General features: G+C 44.7%; 1 protein-coding gene across 5 annotated transcripts in view; it reads left to right on the top strand.

Annotated features, from left to right (window-relative positions):
* TRAPPC9 (trafficking protein particle complex 9) overlaps positions 1-27,362 on the top strand; it is a 713,063-nt gene that overhangs the window by 127,946 nt on the left and 557,755 nt on the right. For all 5 annotated transcript variants that reach the window (XM_017962346.3, XM_017962349.3, XM_017962347.3 and 2 more), the window contains 2 exons: positions 13,674-13,800; positions 24,168-24,313. In XM_017962346.3, coding sequence (XP_017817835.2) covers positions 13,674-13,800; positions 24,168-24,313 — 273 coding nt within the window. The remainder of the gene's footprint in view (positions 1-13,673; positions 13,801-24,167; positions 24,314-27,362) is intronic.

Below are 27,362 nucleotides of genomic sequence, written 5' to 3'. Positions count from 1 at the left end.
AAGATGGTCAGTTTTTTCTTGTGTCATTTTACCCCCAAGGAGTTTGTCTGTTTCACCACAGTTGTCAAATGTACTGGCATATGGTTGTTTACACTAGTCCCTTATTGTCCTCTTAATGAGTGTACGATCTGCCTCCTTTTTATTCCTGACATAGATGATTTGTGTTTCTCTCCTAGGGGTTTTTCCTTTTTTCTCAAAGAACCGTTGACTTTGTTGATTTTCCTTATTGTTTCCTGTTTCCTGTTTCATTACTTATTTTCTTTCTACTATATATTTAATTTTATGTCTTTTTCTAGCTTCTACAGTGCAGACGTAGATATTGGTTTGGGATCTTTGTTTTTTTCTAATATGAACATTTAAAGCTATAAATTTCCCTCTAAGGACTTCTTCAGGTACATCTCACAAATTTTGACCTGTTGTATTTTTATTACCATTCAGTTAGAAATGTTTTTAACATTTCACTTTTGTTTTTATTTTTGACGTGTGTGTGTATTGCTTACTTTTCAGGTATTTGTAGCCGTTGTGGAAATGGTATTGTTATTGATTTCTGTTTTAATACTGTAATGGTCAGAGCATATTCTGTGTGATTTCGGTCTTTTAAAATGTATCGAGATGTGTTTTATGGTACGGCATTTGGTCTTTCTTGGTGGATTTTCCATGAGTACTTGAAAAGAACTTGTATTCTGCAGTTGAGGGGTATAGTGTTGTATAAATGTCAATTGAAGAAGTTATTTAATAGTTTGTTTAAATCTTCCATATCATTATTGTCTATTCTTTTACTTTAAAAGTTTTGAAATTTCATTTATTTATTTTTGAGATAGGGTCTCTCTCTGTTGCTCAGGCTGGAGTGCAGTGGCACGATCGTGGCTTACTGCAGTCTCTGCTTCCTGGGCTCAAGTAATTTTCCAGCCTTAGCCTCCTGAGTAGTTGGGCCTATGGGCATGTACTACCACGCCCACCTAATTTTCTTCTTTTTTGTAGAAACAGGGCTCACCATGTTGCCCAGACTGGTCTCAAGCTCCTGGGCTCAAGCAGTCCTCCTGCCTCGGCCTCCCAAAGTACTGGGATTACAGATGTGAGCCACCATGCTTGGCCTCATTTATTTATATTAACAAAGGGGTGTTAAAGCCTCCAACTTAAAAAAAATCATGGATCTTTCTGTTCTTTAGTTCTAGCAGGTTTTACTTCATGTATTGTAAAGCTCTGCTATTAAGTACATGCAAATTTAGTATTGTATCTCCTTGATGAATTGCCTCCTTTTTCATTATGAAATGTGTCCATTCATCCCTTTGCTTACACTGAAATCTCCTTTGTCTGATATTAATGTTGCCACACCAGATTTATTATGCTTATTACTTGTGTTCATGCAGTATATCTTTTCTCCCCATCCTTTTATTTTCAATCTGTGTCTTCATATTTAAAGGTTGTTTCCTGAAAACCAAACATCGTATGTTCTTCAAAAGTGGGATCTAAGCTATAAGCATGCAAGGCATAAGAATGATGCAATGGACTTTGGGGACTCCGGGGAAAGGGTGGGAGGGGGGTGAGGGATAAAATACTATAAATTGGGTACAGTGTATATCGCTAGGGTAATGGGTGAACCAACATCTCAGAAATCACTAAAGAACTTATTTATGTAACCAGACACCACCTGTTGGAAATAAAAAAATATATATATATATATATGTTTCCTGAAAGTATAAAGTATATATAGTTGGATCTTGGGTTTTTTATCGAGTTTTGTGTGGATGGGTTCAAGTCTACCATCGTGGTATTTGTTTTCTGTTTGTCATATCTGTTTTTTTGCTCTTCTTTTTTCTCCTTTTATGCCTTTATTTGGGAGAATAAAATATATTTTGTTCTGTGGAAAAACACACTCAGTGTTTTTTCTGTTCTCTCAGCGCAACAACCAACACAGAAAATTTCTGTGACCTCTGGTTACCAAAATGTGTGTAAGGATTTCTTCCCATTAATAACCAGTCAGTCAGTTTTCCCACAGATACTAGCTGATTGTCCTCTAATTCACTTCTGATACCACCTATCTGAAGATAGTGTGGGATCCCACAGATTGAGAGTCCAGTCGAATGAAACTGTTCCCCGCCACCCTTTCAGATACGCTTAGAGGCCCCAGGTGATGACCTCTGTTTCTGATTGACTGTGAATCAGAGATTCCACCACCTCCTCCTTGGGTTCGAATAATTTGCTAGAGCAACTCTCAAAACTGAAGGAAACACTTACTTACGTTTACTGGTTTATTATAAAGGAGATTACAAAGGGCATAGATGAAGAGACGCCCAGGGCGAGGTGTGGGGGAAGGGGCGCAGAGCTGCCGCGCCTCTCCAGGTGCACCACCCTCCGGGAGCCCCCAGCTATTTGCAAGCTCTCCAAACCTTGTCTTTTTGGGTTTTTATGGAGGCTTCATGACATAGGCATGACTCATTAGACCACTGGCTGCTGATCAACTCAACTTTCAGTCTCTCTCCCATCCCCAGTGGTGGGGCTAAAAGTCCCAGGCCTCTAATCTTATGCCTTGGTCTTTCTGGTGACCAGCCTTATCCTGAAGTTGCTTGGGGACTGTCAGCCTTCGGTCTACTCAGTGCACAAAAAGACATCACTTCTAAGTGATGTCTTAGATTCTGTTGGCTTTTTAAGCCATATCTCTATTTAAAAAGTGCCTGCTCTGGAGATTATAAGGCATACAATACTAAATATGTATGTATTTAATAGCAGAGCTTTATAATACATGAAGTAAAACCTTAGATGTCTTAAGATTCTAAGGATTTTAGGAGTTGTATGCCCAGCAATGTAGTCAAAGACCAAATAGATATTTTACGATAACACGCTTGTTTTTTGAGACAGGATCTCACTCTGTTTCCCAGGCTAGAGTACAGTGGCCCATAATCATAGCTCACTGCAGCCTTGAACTACTGGGTTCAAGCAACCCTTCCACCTCAGCCTCCTGAATTGTTGGGAATACGGGTGCACACCACCGTGCCTGGTTACTTTTTACTTTTTTTTTTTTTTTTTTGTAGAGATGGGGGTCTTGCTATGTTGCCCAGATTGGCCTTGAACTCCTGGCCTGAAGCAGTTCTCCTGCCTCAGCCTCCAGAAGTCCTGGGAACACAGGTGTGAGCCGCTGCATCCAGCTTCTGTTGGCTTTTTAAGCCATGTCTCTATTTAAAAAGTGCCTGCTCTAGAGATTATAATATGCATTTTTAACATAACCCCCTTCAAATATTGTACTACTTCCTCTTTTAGATTTGTATTAAAAAGCGTAAAGTAAATATTTACCCTTATCAAAAGACTTGCCACCAGGGGGGTGGGGCATTGCTGGTGTGTTCTGTAGCTGAGCTGAGTGTAGCCTTGGTCCTAGCTCTCCTGGGGATTGTTTCATCTTTAGCTTCAGGTGTTTGAAGGTGTGGTCAGGATTTGACCTTCTCTTGGCTTGGGGTCTGAGCATAGAAAAGACTGGTGTTTGGTTTGCAGCCAGTCACCAGCTTTCCGTCTTTGTGCTTTGAGCCTGGATGCTGGATTTGTGAGTTTGGGGGAGTTTTCTTTGATCTCCAGCCCTATCTCTGGCTTTCTGCATTTTGGGAGTTCTCTCTTGGTCCTGCCCCCAGCCTTCCACAGGGTACTGCCTTGCACTCAATGAAGGGTCCTGATGCTTTGGAGGGGTTTCTTCAAGCTTTGCTGCTTGGCCCTAACCTTTGGCAACCATGATCTTGGAGGAGGAATCTCAGTTGTTCTCTTGTCTACCAAGGCTCAGCAAGCCTCTGCTTTGCACTTGGAGAAAGCACAGTGCCCCTCAGGGCATCTGCCAGCTCCCTGCCCTGCCTGGACTTCTATGGCAGCTGCCAGGCATCTAGGGGAGGTCCTGAGTGCCTGGGACTGTCTTCCTAGCTGTTCTGCCTGCCCTCAGCCTCAGTGTACTGCACCGTGCCGTCTGCAAAAGCCCGTGGGAGGCGTTGGTGAATGCGTGTAGATTTTCCCGTGGGATTCTGCTCTGTTGCGCCCACCTACACGCAGGCAGTGAAAGTATCTTCCAAATTCAGCCCTTTTCTCCTTTCCCGGTTCTCTGCCCAATTCCCCCTTCTCTTGCTGCTCTGCCAGGGACAAGCAGCTGTGGGGCCTTCTGTCCTAGAAAGAGCTTGCTACTTCCTGGATTTTAGTTCATGCCTATTCCTTTGCCTCCTCAGCTCTCTGATGGGTTTTTCAAGAAGCCCCTTTTACAGCTTATGCATCTCATTCTCATCGTGAGTGTGCAAAGGCCATCTGGTGCCACGTTTTAGAGTTGAGCAGCAACTCTGCTTTTGAGGCGGTGTTGGATGGACCTGGCAACCTCCTGTCCTACAGAACTGAAGGGGAACAAGTGAGGGGGGAGCTCATGCTGAGCTCCGGGTTCACTCTCACTACTCCTGGCTCCTCCTGGCACCTGGCTCCTCAGGGTCTGCCTCACTTGGTGGCTCCAGCTCCAGCTGTGGCTCTCCTGGCCCCATGAGACTGCCTGGAACTCTGCTGGCTTCTCTGCCCTGGGCATTGGTTCTCTCCCTGTTGAGAATCTGCACCACTTCCAGGGTGAAGTGGCGCACAGGCAGCTGGGCTCCTCTCAGCGAGCATCCCTTCTCTCTGGAATCTTGCGAGTCCTCCATGCCTTGGCCACTCTCCAGCTCCCCCTCCTCTTTTTGACACTTTATCTGTCTCTTTAAGTTACTGGTGGGAGTGCTGTTCTGCTAGAAGCTGCTGTAGAAGTGGAAGTTGCCACAGGTGTACTCGTAATGGGCGCTTAATGGGATAGTGCATGTGGTCAGGTTTAATATGTTGGAACAGGAAGACTCAGTCAATTCTGGATCTGAATCCTAACTCTATTCCTCTGTATGACCATGAGAAAATAATTTCAGTTCTCCAAGCCCATTAAACTTTATTGCTGTGTCCATCAACAGATGAGTGCATAAAGAAATTGTGGTATGTATACACAATGGAATACTATACAGCTGTAAAAAGGGAAGAAATTCTGTTATTTGTGACAGCATGGATGGAACTGGAGAGCATTAGGCTAAGTGAAATAAGCCAAACACAGAAAGGCAAATACCACATGTTCTCACTTATATGTGGGATCCTAAACAACTGAACTCATACAAGCAGAGAGTAGAATGGTGGTTAGCAGAGGCTGGGAGATAGGTGGAATGGGGAGATGATGGTCAAAAGGTAGAAAGCCTCAGTTAGACAAGAGGAGTAAGTTTGACTTTTTTTTGGGATCTATTGCACAGCCTGGTGAATATGGCTAAGAGTTGAGTGCTGTACATTTCAGCATTACTAAAAGAACAAATTTAAAATGTTCTTATCTCAAAAATGTTGAATATTTCAGGTGATGGATATGCTAATTAGCTTCATTTAATCATTTCGCATTGTATTAAAAATCCTAACACTTTGTACTCTATAAATACATGCAATGATAATTTGTCAAAATATAAAAAAAATTTGTTGCTATGAAACATTTCAAACATAAAGGTAAAAAAATTGTAAAATGAATCCTCATATATCCATTACTTGGATTCAGTGGTTATCAAGACTTTTACACATTTACTTCATCTCTTGCTTTTTAAATTTGCTGAATTATTTTAAAGAAAATCTCAGAGATATATCATTTCAGACCTTGAACTCTTCCCCATGCCAACACCGTGCTGAACCTTAATAAGAGCTTCCGAAGGGGAAAAAGAATCCTGAGCTTGACCTTTTCCTTATGCCAACACCAGGTTGAACCACAAGGGCTTCCAAAGGAGAAAAGAATTCTGACCTTGAACTCTTCCCCAAGCCAACACCATGCTGAACCTTAAGGGCTTCCAAAGGAGAAAAGAATTCTGACCTTGAACTCTTCTCCATGCCAACACCATGATGAACCATAAGGACTTCCAAAGGGGGACACATTTTGACCTTGAACTCCTTTCTATGCCAACACCATGCTGAACCACAGGGGCTTCCAAAGAAGAAAAGAATTCTGACCTTGAACTCTTCCCCATGACAACACCATGCTGAACCATAAGGACTTCCAAAGAGGCGAAGAATTGTGACTTTGAACTCTTCTGCATGCCAACACCATGCAGAACCATATAGACTTCCAAAGGGGGAAGAAATTCTGACCTTGAATTCTTTCCTATGCCAACACTATGCTGAACCTCAAGGGCTTCCAAAGGGGAAAAGAATCTGACCTTGAACTCTTTCTCATGCTAACACTGCTGAACCTCAAGAGCTTCCAAAGGGAAAAAGAATTAGAGCAGATGTACACCCCTGACCAGAGCCAACCAGAGAGGGGATTAGTATGAACATAATCTCAAGACCATCCCAACCATACCCCCTATTTACTCCCTCTCTGGGAGACTAATAGAGCCCATTAAAAAAATATATATATTCTATGCCAATGTCTGGAGTTCTCTAAAAAAGAATAGGCCAGTTCTACAAAGACAAATGGGAAAATCCTGAGTATCCAGAGGCCTGTAAAATGGAGACAATTGTGCCTACTGCACAGACTCCTGAGGTCAGAAGAGATGAAAGCACAGCTATCTGTGAACTGGAGAACATATACTTTAGTATGCATTGCTAAAATATGAGCATTTTCTTATAAAACTGCAATATTATACTTAAAAACATTAATAATTATTTTTTGGTGACATTTGATACCAATCCATAATCAAACTTCCAGGGTTGTTCCTGGGTTCATCTTTATGAACTTTAACAGGGGGATCATAATGCCTTTCCCCTCTTCTTTGGCAGGTATTTTGTAAGAGGGTATTATATGACTATTTTGGATAAAAGATATAGAAGTTTGTTATTAATATATACCAGAATCCCTAAAGATTTTATAGTCTAAAGAACATAGTACAATATTTGGCACATAGTAAGTGCTCAGTAAATGTAATTGTAATGACACAACTTTCTTCCTTTTAAGGAGCTGATAGTCCAAATATTTTATTTTTAGTTGTCAAACTTAAAAAAAAAATTAAAGCAGAAATCACTTATAATCAGTGAGCTGAGATCCGGCCACTGCACTCCAGCCTGGGCGACAGAGCGAGACTCCTTCTCAAAAAAAAAAAAAAAAAAAAAAAAAAAAGAAATCACTTATAATCTTACCACTGTAAAAACTTTGTAAGTTGGCCTGTCCTTTGTAAAGCCCTTCAGAGACAATGAGAATCTAGGAGCAATGAGCACTTCTAGCCTCTGGGTTTTAGTCTTTAAACACTTCTTTCCACTAAAGGGAGTAAGAGCTCCTTGGAGAAATGATTTTATTCTAGGCCTGGGGCTGGATATGAACCAGAAAGAATGGGATCAAAGAATAATGGGAACCAACCAGAGGGGACTCCCACTGGCCAAAGATGGTACCTACATCAAAAAAGAAGAAAGCTTTCAGATAAACAATCTAACACTGCATCCTAAGGAACTAGAAAAACAAGAACAGACTCAACCAAGGTTAGTAGAAGGAAGGAAATAGTAAAGATCAGAGTAGAGATAAATGAAATAGAGATTAGAAAAACCATACAAAAGATTAATGAAATGAAGAACTGGTGTTTTGAAAAGCTTAACAAACCTTTAGCTAGATTATGAAAAAAAGAATAAATGTCAAATCAATAAAATCAGAGATTAAAAAGGAGAAATTTACAACTGATAACACAGAAACATAAAAGATCACAAGAGACTATTATGAACAATTATATGCGAACAAACTCAGTGACCTAGAAGACATGGATAACTGCGTGGACACATACAACCTGCCAAGATTGAATCATGAAGAAATAGAAAATCTGAACAGACCAAAAACGAATGAGAAAATTGAATCAGTAATAAAAAGTTTCCCATCAAAGAAAACTCAGGACCTGAGGGCTTCACTGCTGAAACATTTAACAAAGAACTAGTACCAATTTTTCTCAAACTACTTCCAAACTCATTCGTGAAGCCAGCATTACTTTGGTATACTAAAACTAGACAAAGACACACCATCAACAAAAGAAAACTAATCTCAAAAGACAGATATCCTTGATGAATATTAGGCGCAAAAATCTTCCACAAAATACTAGCAAACAAAATTCAACAACACATTTAAAAGATCTTCCACCATGATCAAGTGGAATTCATCCCAGGGATGCAAACATGGTTCAACATAGGTGTGATATATCCCATTAATGGAATGAAGAACCAAAAGCATATTTTCATTTCTATAGATGCAGAAAAAGCATTTGACAAAATTCAGCATCCCTTCATGATAAAAACTCTCAACAAATTAGGTATTAAGAGTACTCACAAATAGTTTCCAAATTCTGGAGGAGTCAGGTAGAATGAAACAAATATGTTCTAAATTTTGTTCATAGTACACTCAATCATTAAAAGCTGTTAATAGCTCAAAAGAAAAGTTTCCTTGACTCTGAAAAAACAAAACAAAGGACCAGCAATGTTTTAAGCAAAAGTCAAAAAGATTACTTAAGTCTTGTATTAGTCCAGTCTGTAGTTAATTCCTATTCTGCTTGATATTCCTGAACATTTCAGTTCTCCATGAGTCCTGAAAGTTTTTCTTTTGTTCTGATGTCACAGTCTCCAAAGTTATCAGAAACTTGTATTCAAGAGCACCTGGTAGAGTTTTATAGCTGATTATAAAACCACCTTCTAAAGAGGATCAAAACAGACAACAGTTGTCTGTGGATGACAAAAGGTTTTAGGGCAGCCATAGTCAAAGATATAATCCATAAAGAAATTTGTTACCTCTGTAGCACACAATAATTTAACAATTATAATTATTATTGATAATGTACACTATGTCATATCAGAATTATAGGAGTTTCCCTTGATTTTGGAACACATACCAATAACATATTTGTATAAATATAACCTAAAGAGAACTGAACACCATTTCATATTTGACAATGTTTCCTGTGTAATTTTTATACCAAATAAGACAAATTATAAAACGTTTGGACTTTAGGGAACCTAATATCTTAAAGGATTAATTAGGTCAGAAAAAGACATAATTTATAATTTGATTTTGGAAAGGTCAGAGGTTTAAAACACTTGGTATCACAGATAATTATAAAATAAGTCATTCATTTGACCAAAGTAATAATTCAAGGATTTTTTAAAAAAAGGTGAAAACCTTCATTCTTTGAGAAAGAAGACTTAAATTTCCAAACAATATGCCCTAATAAAATAGCATGAAGCCAATTAAATTTGTTTTTCAAAATTTTATGAACTATCTATAAAATTTTAATCTTGAACGTAAGATATAGCTTTCATAAGCCTTTTATAATCTTTATAACCTTTACTAAGGAGTTGGTTACTGCTTCAAGAAAACCTTGTTAATCTGGCACAGGGGCCCATATGCTGGTCTTGCATCTGTGTGCCTTTGACAATAATGATTAATACGTAGAGAAACTGAACGTATTTTATCTCTCAAAATCAGCCCTTATAATCTCACATGCTCTCCCCCCGCCAAAAAAAAAAAAAACCCAGACATACAAATGGCCAAAAGATATATGAAAAAATGTTCATCGTCACTAATCATCAGGGAAATGCAAATCAAAACCACCACGAGAAATCACCTTTCTGCAGTGGGAATGCCTATTATCAGAAAGTCAAAAGATGAAATGTTGGTGAGGAGGTGAAGAAAAGGGATCCTTTACACACTATTGGTGGGCATGTAAATTAGTACGGCCATTATGTTCAACAGTATGGGGGTTCCTCAGAAAACTTGAAAATACAACCACTGTATGATCTTCCATTCCACTACTGAGCATATATCCAAAGGAAAAGAAGTCAGTGTTGAAGGGGTGACTGCATGCCTGTATTTAGTGCGGCACTGTTCAAATAGCCGAGATATGGAATCAACCTAAGTGCCATTCAGCAGATGAATGGATAAAGAAAATGTGATATAGATACACAGTGGAATACTATTCAGCCATAAAAAAGAATTAAATCCTGTCATTTGCAACAACACAGATGAACCTGGAGGGCATATGTTAAGTGAAAAAAGCCAGGCACAGAAAGACAAGTTCTTCTGCATGGTCTCCCTCAGGTGTGAATTTTTTTTTTTTTTTTTTTTTTTGAGATGGAGTCTTGCTCTGTCGCCCAGGCTGGAGTGCAGTGGCCGGATCTCAGCTCACTGGAAGCTCTGCCTCCCGGGTTTACGCCATTCTCCTGCCTCAGCCTCCTGAGTAGCTGGGACTACAGGTGCCCGCCACCTCTCCCGGCTAGTTGTTTTTTTGTATTTTTTAGTAGAGACAGGGTTTCACCGGATTAGCCAGGATGGTCTCGATCTCCTGACCTCGTGATCCACCCGTCTCGGCCTCCCAAAGTGCTGGGATTACAGGCTTGAGCCACCGCGCCTGGCCAGGTGTGAAATTTTTAAACATTTGTCTCATGGAATTAACAGAATAGAGGTTAGAAGAGACTGGGGATGGTCGGGGGAAGGGAGATGGGGAGAGGATGCACAGTGGATACAATGCTCTGGTTAGATGGGAGAAGTAAGTTCTGGTATACTAATGCACAGTTAGGTGACTATAGTTCACATAAAGGTATATTTCAAAAAAGCTAGAAGAGAGGAATTTGAATGCTCTTATCACAAAGAACCGATAAATGTTTGAGGCAGTGTGTATGCTGATTACCCTGATTTGACTGTTACACAATAAGTGCGTTGAAACATCATACTGTACCCCATAAATATGTACAATTATTATGTATCAATTAGAAATAAAAAAGGATGTGATGACAACAGAAACATCAGTTAGATAAAAATCCATCAATATGTAATGATACCAAACAATAAACAAAACAACGCATTGGTCATTACTGGAGTTTGATAGGGCAAGAGTTCTCCACTCAGTAAATAAAGGGAAAGACTCAACTATTTATTAATGTCTGTGTTGTCTGTGTTCCAGGATAACCAAATGATTGATGAGGAAAAAAATCCTTCCTTATAGACAAGTTCTAGCTTGTAAGTGCAGAGGAATTAGATAATTAGAAAATCACCAGTTTGTAATTCCTGATGAAATAATAGATCTGGCAACAATTTATAGCCGACACTTGAATCCTTTAGGAGAAGGTGGATGGGGCCTTTGCACTGGATGGGCCATGCTGACAATTGGGCATAAGCGTTTGACTCTGGAAACCCCACTGAAGTGGCGATGGGGTCGTGTGGTAGTAGGGGAAAGCCAAGAAGCAACCCCCATTCCCCGTGCTTAGCAGGAGCACCATGCGGCAGTAGGCACTGCTGAAAATCACTGATGATCGGTTACATATCCACAGATCACCTCTGCCCCTGCAGCAGGCGACGGTCCCTTTTCCGTCCCAGCAGAAGATGAGCATTTGACTCCCTTCAGGGAGTCACCAGGCACAGCCGGAGAGGTGTGCCCTGCTACACTCAAGGGGAATAAGTGAATATTGAGGTACCCCCCAACCTAGCCTTCCACAAAGCTCTGAGAGTGCTCATAGCCAGGCTGTACCCCTACATAGGAAATTCCTCCACAGGATAGTGACCAGACCTAAAGCAGAAACACGGGGGTTCTCTAACGAAATGGCACAGCCAGACCACGCTGCAGTGAAGCAGCTTCCCTGTGCTACTCAGTGTGTACGTTGTTTTCTGTCTAGAAATGCCGTTCAGAGCTTAGCCGAATGATACACTGTGGTGCCTTTCCTTTCTTGGATAACAGTGCAAGTGGCATGAGGCACTGCAAATAGATCCCTTTCCTTCTTCATTTCAGCAGCATTTACCGAGAGTGCGTATGGGGTGGTAGATTTCAACTGAATAGGATACCTCACCCATAAGTGCTCTGCCTAACATTAGGCAAATTAGATAATATACATGGTATCAGCTGGAGCCCTTTGGGAGATTTTTATAGATTGAGAATGGTTAAGTTATTTAAAGACTTTTTTCATGTTTCAGATTAACCTTGTTGTGTTGTATTCAAAAGTCATTTTGGTCACTTTTCTGCTGTGCTCTCTGGCTTCCTAAGAATGATGCAGGCTGGGTGTGATGGCTCATGCCTGTAATCCCCGCACTTTGGAAGGCGAAGGCGGGGGGATCACTTGAGCCCAGGAGTTCAAGACTAGCCTGGGCAATGTAGTGAGACCTCATCTCTACCAAAAATTAAAAAATCAGCCAAGCATGGTGACACATGCCTATAGTCTCAGCTACTTAGGAGGCTGAGGTGGGAGGATTGCTTGAACCTGGGAGGCGGAGGTTGCAGTGAGCTAAGATTGTACCTCTGCACTCCAGCCTGGGAGACTAGTGAGAACCCGTTTCAAAAAAAAAAAAAAAAAGAAGAATGCTTTGCTTAGGCACAGACAATTCCTATGGTAGCAGTTTACCAATTAATACATGTGCCTGAGCTCTATGAAATCCTTGCCTTGATATTTATTATTTATGGTCACCAGCTTCAGTGGAGCACTTGGCTTCACTTTGCAGCTATTTACCTGCTCTTTGTCCATTCCAGTGCATCTATATGATAATGATGATAATGGTTATTATCATTTCCGTTTATTCAGTGCACCGTATCTGCCAGTCATTGTTTTTTTTTTAATGCATTATCTCATTTATCCTTAGTAATTCCTGATACAGGCACTCCTCTTACTGTAGGCAAACAAGATGCAGAACGGTTGAAGGACTTCCCCTAAGGTGGTAGCACACTAGACAGGGAAAGACCAAGGCGTCTCCTGGAGTGGGATCTAACTTCGCTGTTCTAGGTCTCATCCCTGGTGATCGTGTCCCTCTGCTGCTCTTCTCTCCAAGTCCTCTGTCTTCCTCATCAGCAGTGACTTTGGTATTTCACAGAGAAGGTAGATGCTGCAAGGAGAGACTCCCTTGTTCACACTTGTCCCGTAATCCCATCCTTTCCTTAATTCTTTAAAACACTCTAGTGAGAAAACCACAGGCCTAAGGCCAAGTACATGGTCTTTGACAAGCTGCTTAACTTCACTTGGTCTCAGGTTTTTCATTTGCAAAGTGGGGACCCGAGTGCCTGCCTTCCTGAGCCAGCCTGAGTCATAGAGCACAGCGGTGCTCCTGAGCTCTGTCGTGCTGTGGTGGGAAGGGGTCTGTGTCTGTGGCCTGTCTAGAGTGTGCCGTGGGCAGTAAGCGGACATGATTATCGCCTGTGTCCTCTTTTCCTCCCTCCTTGTGAAAGGGACGGGGGCGGGGTGGGGAACAACAGTCTTTTCTCACAAAGCTCTACATTTGCTTCAAAAATGTTGATTTGCACTTATTTGCCTAAGTATCTGTCATACAGATAAATTACAGACTCCTGAGGGACAGACAGGTCCTGGCGTTTTGCTTGGTAATTACCTAGTAATTGCCGAAAAAGTATTGTTAAGTTATAAAATGTACTGATTCTCTAGTCCTGCCTACAGACTTTCTTGAAATTTGATAAGGGTTTATTTTCTTGGAAAATGGAAGTCTCCTGGGGGATACTAACTTAATTTCCCTTTTATCCACAGGCCCTTACGAGGAGCAGTTGCTGGTGATTTTCAAATAAGTGGAATCTAGCTTCTGTTTTGTTCTGGCCTCTTTTGCTCACTGCCCCTTAATTTCTGTCAGAAGATTGGACTCATTGGACTGTCATGAAATGCCCCAAGTAAAATGAAAGCCAGCCACTTTGACTTTTGCCTAATAAATCTTTATTTTGTTTTCATCTTCTCTTCAGAAAAGAAAGATGTGACCCAAAGCCTAGAGAACTATACGTCCAAGTGTCCTGGGACCATGGAACCCATCGCCCTCCCTGGCGGCCTCACCCTGCCGCCGGTACCCTTCACCAAGCTTCCCATCGTCAGGTGAGATGGGCCCTGCGGAGCGGGAAAGGCAGCTGCCCTCCGGGACACCGTCCTCTAGTCTGATTGTGAATAGAGGTCTTTAGAAGAGCTCCCATTTTTGGTTGGCTATGTATCAGGTTCATTATCTCATTAAACTGGAAAGCGGCCCTATGACATGGAAGTAAGTATTTTAGAGATGAGAGAGTCAGGGCCAGCGACATTCCGTAACTGCTGCAGTTCCATGCCCATTAAATGGCAGAGTCCCGTCTGCACCCAGCCTTGCTTGGTTCCAAAGCCTGCCTTGCGACCACTACACCGCAGTGGAAACCGGCACGACCACATCATCTTCTCCTTGGAAGCTTTCAGTCGTTTCCCTTGCCGCAGGCCATGCACCCCGGCCACACGGGAACAGGGCAGCTCCTCGCCCACACGAGCGCTCGCCGGCTCCTGTCTTTGCTCTGCACGGCCTCTGCCTGGCAGGCTGTCTCCTCTCCCGTCTTCATTCTGTCTGTGCTCCCTCGTTCCTCCACACTCATCCTCAGCCCCATTTCCAGGACACCTTTTCTGAGAGGCGAGCTCCCTGACTTTCCAGGGCTCCCATTGCTCACCACTCTCCCAGGATTTGCTGCCATGTGCCGTCCTTTCTGTGTAACTGTCACTCCTAAGAGTGTGCAATTTGAGAGCGGAGACCCTATGGCACGTGCGAAGTGGGTCCTTGCAGAGGGGTTTTGTTTTTTCTTAACCACTCCAGGCTTAGGACCTGCGAAAGCTTTATGAACTAGTCTTGTGAGGTGATTTCTGAATTTCTGAAAGATTTGTTTGAAGACTGGAAAGAAACAGTTGAATTTGACATTTTGCTGTTGGTTGGAAGTGCTGTAGCCTTAGGATTCGGTGTGATGAAGATGCTAAGTCTCTTTAAAACGCTCTTGGCTTGGCTGTTGTTCCCCAGCTTCACTTGGTCTTGCCATGCCCTGGGCTTTGACTCACAGGCCTGCTGCATTCCATGAACGAGTCACTTAACCTCCTGGGTATCAGTTTGCTTATCTCCCCACTATGCTCCCACAATTAAGAATGAAAACCCATAGCATTAAGCTATTATGAGAATTCAATGAAGTAACACGTAAAAGCATGTGTATGGTGCTTAACAAATGTTAGTTTTCTTTCTCCCTGCATTTCTTTGAAGGCAAGTATAATACTGCCAAATGAAATGGTTTCTTTTTGCCAAAGAGTTGTGTGCTCCCAAGAAGTGGGGGCAGAAAGGGTCGCTGTGCATTGCAGCCCCTGGCAGGCCACACTGGAATTTTAAGGCGTTCTGAAGGGCACTGCTGAGATTGTTCATCAGGCAGAGCTGCAAAGAGCAGCATCCAAACGGCGTGGCTGCGGCCTGAGAAGTTGCTCTGGCTGCTCCTCAGAATGTCCAGAGGGACCTGCCGCACCGCTGTACGGAGGGCCCAGGAGTGGCGTGGCTGCCCTGCGTGCCCAGTGCTTGCTCAGCACTGATGCAGGCTGTGGAGGGAAGGGCCTTTGAGGCTTTTCTATGACTAAGACTTAGAGCCGAACGTATTTGACTTGGGATTAAGGGCATGATTCATTTTTTAAAGATTAAGGCCTAGAAAAGCCTTTCTTAATAATTTTATATTTACATCATGACTTGAATCATTTTTAAATTTAGAAAACCTTGCCTAGTAGAATGTTATGAAGCTTACAGAACATTCTGGGTGTTTGGTGCTGTGTGTAGATATCCAGGAGCTCAGGCTTCTTGTCCCTGAAGCTGGGGATGATTGGTCTTTGCAGGTCATTGGAACCAAGGAAGGAGCATGCTTGTTCTCCTCACAGCCCGCCAGGCAGCCCTGGAGTGAAGCGAGAGGCCGTGGGTTCACTCTCACTTGCGCATGGCCTTGGTAAAGAAGCAGCCTCTTTACACTTCGTTTTCTTCATCTTTAAGCGAGGCTTAAAAATTGCCCCACACAGGGTGGTTTGGTTCTGTTTCAGCTGAGCAGAGGCACACGAAAGCACAGAGCACCATGCCTAGCGCCTGGGAAGCGCTCAGTACGTCTTAGTTTTCTTCTTGGAGATGTTTTTTCACCTGTGTTTTCAAACAGCACATTGAAAAGTACTGTAACATTCACATCTTGGTCCTTCGGCTGTTAAAACATTAGAAAAGACAGATTGGGTAAAAGTATAAAAGTCTACCATTTGGGCAGGCGCTGTTTTCCAAATCTTCTGTGAGCATCCCTTTCCTGGGCAGTGCGTGTCTTTCACTGTTAGGGTCCTGTGGCCCCTATGGCGGAGCTCCCTGCAAATAGCTGAGTCTTGCCTGGCATCCTGGTGCCATTGCTCTTGCCTGGTGTGGTCATGGACTGTGGTGTTTTTTTTTGGAGGGAGATGTCGTTTTGCTCTGTTGCCCAGGCTGGAGTGCAGTGGCATAATCTTGGCTCACTGCAACCTCCGCCTCCCGGGTTCAAGTGATTCTTCTGCCTCAGCCTCCTGAGTAGCTGGGACTACAGGCGCGTGGCACCACAACCAGCTAATTTTTGTATTTTTAGTAGAGACGGGGTTTCACCATATTGACCAGGTTGGTCTCGAACTCCTAACCTTGTGATCTGCCCGCCTCGGCCTCCTCAAAGTGTTGGGATTACAGGCGTGAGCCACTACGCCCGGCCATGGGTTGCTTTCAAAAATCTGATTTTAGGTATGACCCACCATCTGTGTAAACATATTCGTGATGGTTTTCTGAAGACTTAGCTAGAGAAGTAACCCCTAAGTGTCCTGGGGACTCCTTCATCACATGGATCGTACCTGGTCTCGTTGAAAACTGGGAAGAAGAACTGCCTGAGATTCAGTGTGGTAAACCCACAGAACGTCAGCACGACTGGTCAAATGAAAGGGAATGTCTTTGGAACATTTGGAGAGCCGGAATATCTCGTAGCCTGCTCTGCTCCCCACCGCTTAGAGAACAGACTCTAATGTACTTGCTTTGCGTGGCTTGCAGGGCCTCTGTGGCCTGCCCTGTCTCCAGACTTGATTGTGAGCCCCCTATTTCCCTGGTCCTGCGCTCCTGCTTTTCCTTGTGGAAATACTTAGAGTGGGCCAAATGTGTGCCCGGTTTTGTTCCTGCATTTAGGCTTTATCTCTGGCTTGGAATACCTGTGCTTCCCTGCGCTGCCTGACGATACTTAGTCATCTTTCACGATTTTAGTTCAAGGATTATGTCCTCTATAAAGCCTTTTCTGGAGCCACCCAGGTAGAAATGACTATATTGTCTTTGTAAGTTAGGAATTATTTCAACTGTAAAAGACAAAAGACCTAGTAGTAGATAGTCAATAGGAAGTTATTCTTCTAGTCTATTAAGAAGCTAGAAACAGGTGGCCTCTCTGTCATTCTGTCTTTACCTCATGATTACCAGATGGCTGCTGCAGCTCCAGACAACACATCTACATCCCAGGCAGAAAGAAAGGAGAAGGGGCAGGTCTAGGGATGTCTATCTTTTGCTTAATAGGGAAGCAAAAATGTTCTTGGCAGATTCGAGTAGGCTTCTGCCCCCATCTCATTAACAGGCAGTGTGTCTCATAGCCACCTCTAATTGCAAGACAGGCTGAGAAAATAAATATTTAGCTTTCCTAGAATCTGTGATATAGGTGGGGAATGAGAATGGGGTCAGAAATTGGTGCTTGGTCAGCCAGCCAACAGTATATGCCATATCTTTCTTCCGTGGCGCTTATGGAACTTGACTGTGCATCTTTGTTGACATTTTGGGTCCTTCTCTCTTCTGTGTCTTTGTAGCCCCCAGGTGACCTTGTGTGTTGAACGAGTAAATAGTTGGATCCCTTAGAATATTTTGTAATAGCAGCTGATGGAAACCAGACTAACTTAGGCAAAAATAATTTATGGCACATGTACCTGGAAAGTTCAGGGAGAAATTCAGGTAGGGCTGGAGTCAGGGCTCAAACAACCTCATCAAAACTTGGTTTCTTTCCTTCTGAGCTCTGTCCTCTGCAGTATTGGCTTTAGTTGCAGGCCCCAGGTGCTATCAGAGTGGCTCGTCAGCTCCAGGCCTCACATCCTCTCACTACTGTGTCCAGGAAAAGAGAGCAGGAGCCTTTTAGTAACACCTGTAAAGGAACACTGCTTTCTTTCAGGGGGAGAATGTCCTTTTGCTTTTCACTGCCCCTCATGGAGTTATGTGCTCAGATCGAACTGAGTCCCTGCAAACCACATGGCTGCAAGGAGACCATATATAGTTCCCCTAAAGCAAAACCTAGGAATAGTTGGGCACAGGAGAAGCAGCAAGTGGATGTTAGGAGGCAACTGACAAGGGCACAATAGCAAATGACACCTAAGACCCACTCATCCCACCACACTGCTCCAGATCAAAAGTCCCGGTTTCGGTTTGTGACCTGTAATGCTTATGAGTCAAGATAATGCATTGATGAATAGCTGCCCTTCCCAAGTCAGAAAGCATACCTTGGAAAAGCACAACCTTGAAGCGAGTGCACGCTTTATGAACTGCACGTTCTCTTCCTTGGAATTGTGACACTTTCTGACGCAGAAAGCTGGTTATATGCTTCCATTCTTACTAATAAACAGGCTTGTGTTTTATATGAGACTAATTTTCACCTGTAGATAAAAATGTGCACACTGTAATGTGCTGGCCAGATTAGCTTTCATGCCCCTCTCCTAAGTTTTTGCCATTTGAAAGTAGGGAGAATTAGGACAGATGTGATGTCCTTGCTCCATAATTCTTTTTTTTTTTTTTTTTTTGAGACAAAGTCTTGCTCTGTTTCCCAGGCTAGAGTGCAGTGGCGCAGTCTAGGCTCACTGCAACCTCTGCCTCCCAGGTTCAAGCAGTTCTGCCTCAGCCTCCTGAGTAGCTGGGACTACATGTATGTGCCACCTTGCCCAGCTAATTTTTGTATTTTTAGTAGAGACAGGGTTTTACTATGTTGGCCAGGCGGGTCTCAAACCCCTGACCTCGTGATCTGCCCGCCTTGGCGTCCCAAAGTACTGGGATTGCAGGTGTGAGCCACTCTGCCTGGCCTTCGTAATTCTTTAGCCTCCTCCTTTTCTTTTTCTTGTCAAAGCAAGATCTTTTTTCTCCTAATATATGCTGTGAGCCATACTTCTAGAACAGACTATATGCCACTTCCTCCTCTAAGACTGTCATGATGATGTGTGAGGGATACTGGTGTGTATGCATCTCTGTAGGTTTCAGAAAGGAAGGATAGTAACTAAAATGCATTGACATTATTTATGCCAAGTGCCAATAAACCCCCTTCATGTAAAATTGGAAAAGCCACTGGCTTTTGTTTAGTAATCTTATATTCCCATCCCACATTCTGCAGTTAGTTGTGTGACTTTGAACGATTTAACTTCCTCTTCTTGGACTGAGGTTGATGAGACATACCTCCCATGCATGGATCAAATGAAATGTTTGGGAAAGTGTTTTATAAGCAGAAAAACTCTTTGCAGACATGAGTTCTTACAGAAGTTTCAGGGAATTTTGCCTCTAATTAGATGTCACCTTACCATTCCCTGTCAGTTTTTACTTTTGTTTGTACATGTTAAATTAAATCAAATGAATTAGGTCCATCACTCCCTCAAGAAAAGCAGATATGTAGCTATTTAGTTATTTTTTTAAATTCCTGGGTCAGGCGCAGTGGCTCACGCCTGTAATGCCAGCACTTTGGGAGGCTGAGGCAGGTGGATTGCCTGAGCTCAGGAGTTCGAGACCAGCCTGGCCAACATAGCAGAACCCCATCTCTTCCAAAAATAGAAAAAATTAGTCGGATGGGGTAGTGCGCGCCTGGAGTCCCAGCTACTTGGGTGGCCGAGGGACCAGAATTGCTTGAACCCAGGAGGCGGAGGTTGCAGTGGGCAGAGATCGCACCACTGCACTGCAGCCTGGGTGACAGTGCGAGACTCTCTCTCTCTCTGTCTCTCAAAAAAGAACAAGTTCAGGTAACCAGAGTGAAGGGAAAATAACAGTGGGACAGAAAATTAAAGTGACAAGTTCTGTTAGTACCTGGAATTTATAATGTCCTACGTAATGGCTGGAGATGGGAGAGAGCACGATTCTGAGGTAACTGACAAGAAGGAAGCGTGATTGGCTACAAGAGCCCCTCTCTCTCAAGAATAAGCATGTATCAGTCACACTGGGGAAATGCATCTCTTCCCAGCAATGAGGTGGGAAACCCCTTTAGTGGATTATCTCAAAGGGAACATTCTGATGTTTCGAGTAACATGCTCAGCAACATCCCCATGAAGATCTGGGCAGGTGTCTGACGTTGTTTTGCTGTTAGCCTTCAGTAATGCACACTGAGGGCATGGGGCCGGAGCACCAGCGGATGAAGGCAGCTCTCCCAGAGAACACAGCGGTGTGGCCTGCTGTGGCTGGCTTGAGTTAGCCCTCCTGTTGCCAGCATCTAGGATAACAGGCGGGCCGCTGTGCATCACACACTCCTTCATGAATGCCATTTCTCATAAGTGAGCTTTTGGCAGGAGTTGGGCAACAGATAATCCAGAGTTACGTACCAGGCATCAGGAAGAGCTGGTAGGTGTCTGCTGATGCCGAGCGAGGGGAGCAGGCCCGTGTTGTTGGTGCCCTCAGCACCTGGTCCGTGGCAGGCCTGCAGTGAATCTGTGTACAGTGGTTAAATGTCCACATCACATGTAGGGTTGTCCCCCTCTTCCTAAATCCTTGTTCCTCATCTCCACCTGAAGGGAAGCCTGGGCAGTAGCTATTGACTAGGCCAAGGTGCTTCCTTAGGAAAAAAGTCTGGGACTGTCTTCATATATCAGCCAAACACTTCAACATCCTATGCCTGGAAACCTGGATTTTACCAGTTTAATTAAAAAAAAATTGGGGCTGGGCGTGGTGGTTCATGCTTGTAATCCCGGCACTTTGGGAGGCCGAGGTGGGCAGATCACTGGAGGTCAGGAGTTTGAGACCAGCCTGGCCAACATGGCGAAACCCCATCTCTACTAAAAATACAAAAATTAGCCGGGCGTGGTGGTGGGTGCCTGTAGTCCCAGCTACTTGGGAGGCTGAGGCAAGAGAATCGCTGGAACCCAGGAGGTGGAGGTTGCAGTGAGCCAAGATCATGCCATTGCACTCTAGCCTGGGCGACAAGAGCGAGACTCCAGCTAAAAAAAAAAAAAAAAATTTAAGTCAGGCATTGCAGGTCAACCCCTATGACATAAGAAGAGCTCAGTAATATGTGCACCTGAAGACTAAAGCTCCTGTTAGTGTTACAGGATAAGTTAGTTGAAAAATGTCAACATTGGTGAGTAAATTATCAGACCTGCTATATAGAATTGTTAGACATGAACGAATTTACTGCTGGGGATGGCTCCTAATTATGACTTTAGTTTTAGAATAGATGATCAGAGCCATTTTCTTTTCCCTTGAGGCCTTTCTTAGTATTTGACAATAAAACTATTTTAGCAATTTACAGGAAAATACTTACTTGTTCTCTGTAGCATGGGAGCCTGAACTAGGCTCACGCAAAGATGGTTTCAAGTAATTATGATGCAGGTAATGAAAAAGGAGCCAAAATACATCCCTATTTTAATTCTATTCCAAAATTCAATTGATCAAATATTTATTGAGTGTCTATGATGCGCTTTTGGCCCAAGGCTAATTGCGAGGAGACGGTAGTGGCCAAGCGTGATCTCATCTGCTAGGAGGTGGCCGAACCCACATCCTGTTACTGTTGCCCAGAGTTAAAGCAGAGGATGGTTCTGATAGAACTATACGCGATCTTTTTTCCTTACTTAGGGAATTCTCCGCAAAAATGATAAAGTGTGTACACAGTAGCCAACAGTAGACTATCAGGCCCCTAGTAAGCATGTAGATGATGAACACACTGTAAGTCCTGAATTATTATTAAGGAAGTGGAATAGAGTTTCAGTGCCATTTCCAGTTAACCAGTGAATCTTTAATTTGGGGGCAGTGATGGGCGAGTGGGATTCATTGAATATTTTCTTTTTTGAGAGCTAACGTTGAGCTCCCATACGTGGTCTGGTGGCCAAGCCATAAACTTCCTTAAGAATTTCTTAAACCAGAGCTGTTTGGAGCTGATAAGAATTCAGGAGGGGAGCGGCTGGCCCCACCTTGCTGCCACAGCTGGCGCGGTCGCCCCTTCCAGCTCGCTCAGTTACTCCGGACTCGGAGCAAGCGGCCTCCACGCTGTCACACACACGAGGCACTAGAGGCCAGCTGTAGTCCCCACCCGTCTCTTCTTAGAGAATTTCCCTGTGAATAAGGTTGATGAATTAAAAACCAGGAAACAAAAGGTGAGTAGTTTTTGGCTGTCATTCCTCTTGACCAGTTTGTCTGGCGTCGCTTTCCTGATCAGCACTCTGCAATGCTTTGCACGGCCCAATGGCTGCTGCTCCTGAGGGAAGTCAGGTTTTTATGGTGTCAGCGGTTTCCAAATGGACTCTGTCAAAATCATCCTTGTCTTGGACACTTTATCCCTAGACTTCTGCTTTACTGTTGGCAGCTTCATAGGCCAAGTACGATTTTATTAGTTCTGCAGCTAGAGGCAGATAAGGCCCTGGTGCCCCTGTCCTCAGCAGGCTCACAGCTGAGTGGAAACAGATATAGAATGAAATGGTTCTGATCCTGTATGATAAAGGCATAATGAAGGGCACACACAAAGTGAAGGGAGCTGGGGAGCATGTGCTGGGTGTGCCCTTGGTCTGGGGGGCACGGGGTTAGCACCATCTCCTGCCGTGAGTCACTGAGGGTGGCGGGAGAGAACCACGCACATGGCAGGCTCCCCAGGGCTGGGATGTGGGTCTCTGGTGGGGATTGTCTGCTGAGTACTGTAGGCGTGCTTTGCACAGGGCAGGATGGAACAAGGCACCTGAGGTCCCTCCTCACTGAGAGAGGTGGTGATTTTGTGGATTCGGTAAGGCAGTCGTTATTACACGGTATAGGTTAGGGTGCACTGTGGCAGAAAAATCAACCCTGAAGTCTTTGTGATTTACTGTAACAACAGTTTCTGCCTCACTCACACAAGTTTGATGCGGGTTGGGCGGCTCTCCAGGGCAGCTGAGCTCTGGGAGGTTGCTCTGTGCTCCAGGCTGCATCTGTCTGGTGCTCCACCTTCTCAATGTCCAGCCTCCAGGATCGCCATGGCTGTGCGGCCGAAGGAGAGAGCTGGGGGCTGGCCCATCGCTCTAGAGTGTGTCTCACAGAGGCCTCGGTGGCTCCCACTCACAACCTACTGGCCAGAGCTCCTCAGGGGGCCTCACCTTCCTGCGGAGGCCAGGAGGCGGGGGGTGGGGGGCCCGTAGATTCATCACGATCAGTGTCACTATCCATCTTCCTGTTTTCCCACCTCCACCCCTCGTCCTTTCTGTCTGACGTCCAGGAGTGTTCCAGATCTTAACCACTGTCTTCCCAAACTGGTCACAAGGGCGACAGCACCTTCTAGTGCTGTGGTTTAAGAGCATAGTGTCACCTATTGTTATTGCTTTCAGCCATGGGGGAGTTGGGGGATTTGGGGCAATATACTTAGTCCCTCCTGTGTGAATTTCCTTATTGATGACATGGAGACAATAGTAGTAGTACCCAAACCAAGAAGGTGGTTGTGATGTTTCAGTGGGATAATACGTATGCAGTGGCTAGCACAGTGCCTGATCATGCTCAGGCTCCATGGATTGGTACATTTATCTTAATGCTAGCTGGATGAATTCGAGCATAAGTATAGACTGGCAGACATCCATGGCTGGGATGCTGTGGGAAGCAATGTCAGATGCAGATGCTGCTGCTGGAGGGGCCGTCATGCATGCGAGTAGAGCAGAGGGTGCCGTTGACCTTCTCATAGATGCCATCTCTTCCCATGGGTCAGGGTCTGGCTGCCACTTGCTGCAGGCAGGTCCCTCGGGAAAGGGAGAGGCAAAGAGAGAAGAGCCATTCTGGGCCGAGCAGTGGGCCCCGTGCTAGGAGTCTTTAGCTGGATCCTCCCCACGGGTCCACGGGGAAGGTGGTGGCCCCACCTGCGCTTGATACACAAGGATCCTACATCTTAGAGATGTCAAGGCACGTGCCCAGAGGCACACAGCTGGTAAGTGTGCAGCGAGATTGCAAGCTGGCCTTTCTGACTCCAGACCACCCTTGGGCCCAGTTCAGGAGCTCCCAGTGGGAAGTGGCTGCTCCCCGAGTTCCAGGGAGCGATTTCCCCTCTCTGGGAGAGTCTTGAGTTACTGTTGCAGCGCTTTCCTGGTCTGTCCTGCTGCCTTGGAGTGCTTTTCCTCCCTCCATTTATCTTCTTTCTGACCGATTTACTGTTTTTCTAACACATCATGTTTGGTTGTGTTTATTCTGAAACCAGGCTAACAAGACAGTTGAAGTATTTGTGTTCTGTTTGAAACAACAGGCATGTGAAACTGTTGAATCTCCCTGCCAGCCTCCGGCCACACAAAATGAAGAGCTTGCTGGGCCAGAACGTGTCGACCAAAAGTCCCTTCATCTATTCACCAATTATCGCACACAACCGTGGAGAAGAGCGGAACAAGAAAATAGGTAGGATGTTGATCCTGGCTTTCCCACCGTGCTATGCCACCTGATTTCCAATGGCTTTTCTAGATTTTTAGAACAGAATTTTGGGCCAGTTCATGCATGTGCGTGTGTGCGCGTGTGCGTGTATGTGTGGATGTGTGCACGCATACGTGTGTGTGCATGTGTGCATGCATGCGTGTGTGTGGATGTGTGCATGTGTGCATATGTGTGTATGTGTGCATGTGTGGATGTGTGCATGCATGCATATGTGTGTGTGTGTGTGCGCCTGTGTGCATGCATATGTGCATGCATGCATATGTGTGTTTATGTGTATTTGTGGATGTGCATGTGTGGATGTGTGCACACGTGTGTGTGTGTGTAGTCTGTCATGGAAGTTTATTTGATTTGCTGCTTTTGGCAGGCAATTGCCCATAGATCTAATTTTTAAAAATGTATTTCATATAAGGTAATTTTGTGAAAGTTCTAGAAACCAGAAAGACTTTTGTTAACTGAGACTTATGTGAACTACAGAAGAGTGACAATTGGAGATGTAGACTGATTTTCCAAGGGCTGAAGTGACTTTTGAATCATCAAAGAAAGATTCAGGGTTGGGTTGTGTTCAGGATTGAGTGGGGGATGAGGTAATTGTGTTCTGTTCTTTTGTGAACACAGGTGATCAGAATAGCCAGTCCTGGGGTTAAGCTGTGCTGTGGGAGAGACTGGGAGTGGACAGTTTCTCCTGAGCTTTCCTGTGTCTGAGCTCTCGTCCCTCCTGCACCAGGGCTCAGCATGCACCGCCGGCCCTGTCCCTTGGTGGCCTTCCCAAAGCCCGGCTGTGGCAGCAAGCTCCCTGTCCCTTGCTGCCACAAAGACACGCCTGAGGCCTCTTGCAGGAGATTGTGATTTCTTGTCACTGGCGACCACTGCTGGTTGAGCCCACATGTCCTGTGACAGAGCCTTGAGGGCCTAGAGGCTGGCCGCTGCTTGGCGACAGCCGGGGCCTCCGAGGAGTATGAGCGGAAGGCCTGCACGACCGTGGTGCTCTGCGTTTGATATACAGTGCTTTCTTCTCCTTCTGTTTCTTTATTTCTACTCTTAATTCCTTTAACTCCGATTTAGGAAAAAGGCATTCCAACTCCTTTTTCCACCATGCTTTTCTTTCCAGGACAGAGGCTTCCTCTTGCACTCGCAAGCTCACCCACACCCCGAGTTACGGACTGCAGGCGCTTCCCGACCCCGCCCTGCCCACACCCTTCCCTCTCTGTCGGGTTTCTCATGCCGCCTCCTGCCACCATCACTCTGGTTTAGCCACAGCCACTCCTTTCGGGTCTTGGAAAGAAACAGGCTTGTTCCAGGCCCAGGGCTTTGGGGCTCGCTCTTTCCTCTGCCAGGAACTCGTCCCCTGCCCCTCTGTCATTGTTGTCACACCCTTTTGGTCTCTGTTCACATGCCCCCTCCCTCAGAGGGGCGTTTTCTGATCCCAGCGCCTCGCAGGCCACTCCTCCCGCCATCTCTAGCGGCACTGTCTGCGGTTCTCTTCCCAGCCTTTCTCCAGCCCAGATCCACACTGGCCCAGGATTCTCTTCCCCGCCTTTCTCCAGCCCAGATCCACACTGGCCCATTGATGCTTTGCCCCGCAGTATCACCTGAAGCCAGAATTCTGTCAGGCTGTGTGCGGCTGCTGTCTCCCCAGCCGCTGGAGCAGTGACAGAAGAATGAATGAATGGATGGGGTACCTATTATGAATCCCTTTTTATAGATTTTGTAGGCAGGGAAACTGATTCAGGACGTTTAAGTGTCTTGTCCAAGAACTCACAGGGGAACCTAGATCTCACTGTACGTTTCGTGTTGCTGGCAGGGCATGGCAGAATTCAAGGCAGAAGGGACAATAAGAAGAGCATTACATGTAGCACATAATCTTTTTTTTTTTTTCTGAGACGGGGTCTAGCTCTGTCATCCAGGCTGGAGTGCAGTGGTGTAATTAGGGCTCACTGCTGCCTCAGCCTCCTGGGCTCAATTGATCTTCCTGCCTCAGCCTCCTGAGCTGGGACCACAGGTGCACACTACCATACCCACTCATTTTTGTATTTTTTGTAGAGACGGGGTTTCACCATGTTGCCCAGGCTGGTCTCGAACTCCTGGGGTCAAGTGAATCGCCTGCCTCGGCCTCCTAGAGAGCTGGGGTTACAGGTGGGGACCTCTGCGTCCAGCCAGCACATTGTCTTGATGAGCATTTCTCGTATATTACTAGCTCTGGGATTTCTTAGCTTCTGTAAGGGTCTCATGATAAACTCCATTAACTATTTGTAAATTATCTGAATGCCTTAAAAAATAAAGTGCTTCAGAAGAAATAAAGTTGTTTGCTAAGATAAAGGGCATAACTAGGGAGGGAGTACTCAAAGAACCTTGTGCTTTTAAAAATGGTCCTCATTTCTTTTATTCAAACGGTGCTATCATACGTTGAGGCTATCATATGTTGCCTTACGGAGTTTCCAGTAGTTTTGGAAGATTTCATTTTTATCTCCCTTTTACAGATGAGGAAACAAACTCAGAGAAATGACTTTTAGAAGTAACTGAAAGTTACTCAGTTAGTGACAAGCTTGATTTCACATCACAGACCAAGTGTCCTGTTCCTGTGAGCACCCTCTGGTTTCCTCTCACGTGCATAGAGGGTGTGGGAGAGACCTGCTACCTGGACCCCACAGTCATGCAGTTCATGCAGGCAAGACACAAACATGAGAAGCTGACTATCGAGACTAAATGTGAACAAAAGGTCTCTAAAAATGTACACCTGTCAGCAGGGTACCTGGTTACTTACACATTGAACTTGAATGAACAATAAACACTGGGCTAACTGGGAGTGGGGTGTGGGGTGGGGCCCCGCACACCCTGGGGAAGCCCCCTGGAGGCTCAGACGCAGCCTGCCTCGGAGGAGCCGTGTGGGCTTTGCAAGGAGCGGCTCCAGCTGTTCTAGCTGTTCATTGTTAGAATGAGAAGAAAATAGAGACCTGGGGTCATGCCCTTGAAAAAGTGCAGCCAATTCTGAATTTTGGAAAATTTATGAAAACCTGAG

Source organism: Papio anubis, chromosome 8 (genome assembly GCF_008728515.1).
Source record: "Papio anubis isolate 15944 chromosome 8, Panubis1.0, whole genome shotgun sequence".
NCBI lineage: Eukaryota > Metazoa > Chordata > Mammalia > Primates > Cercopithecidae > Papio > Papio anubis.
The sequence above is the reverse complement of the archived record's forward strand: the minus strand, read 5'-3'. Positions and strand labels throughout refer to the sequence as shown.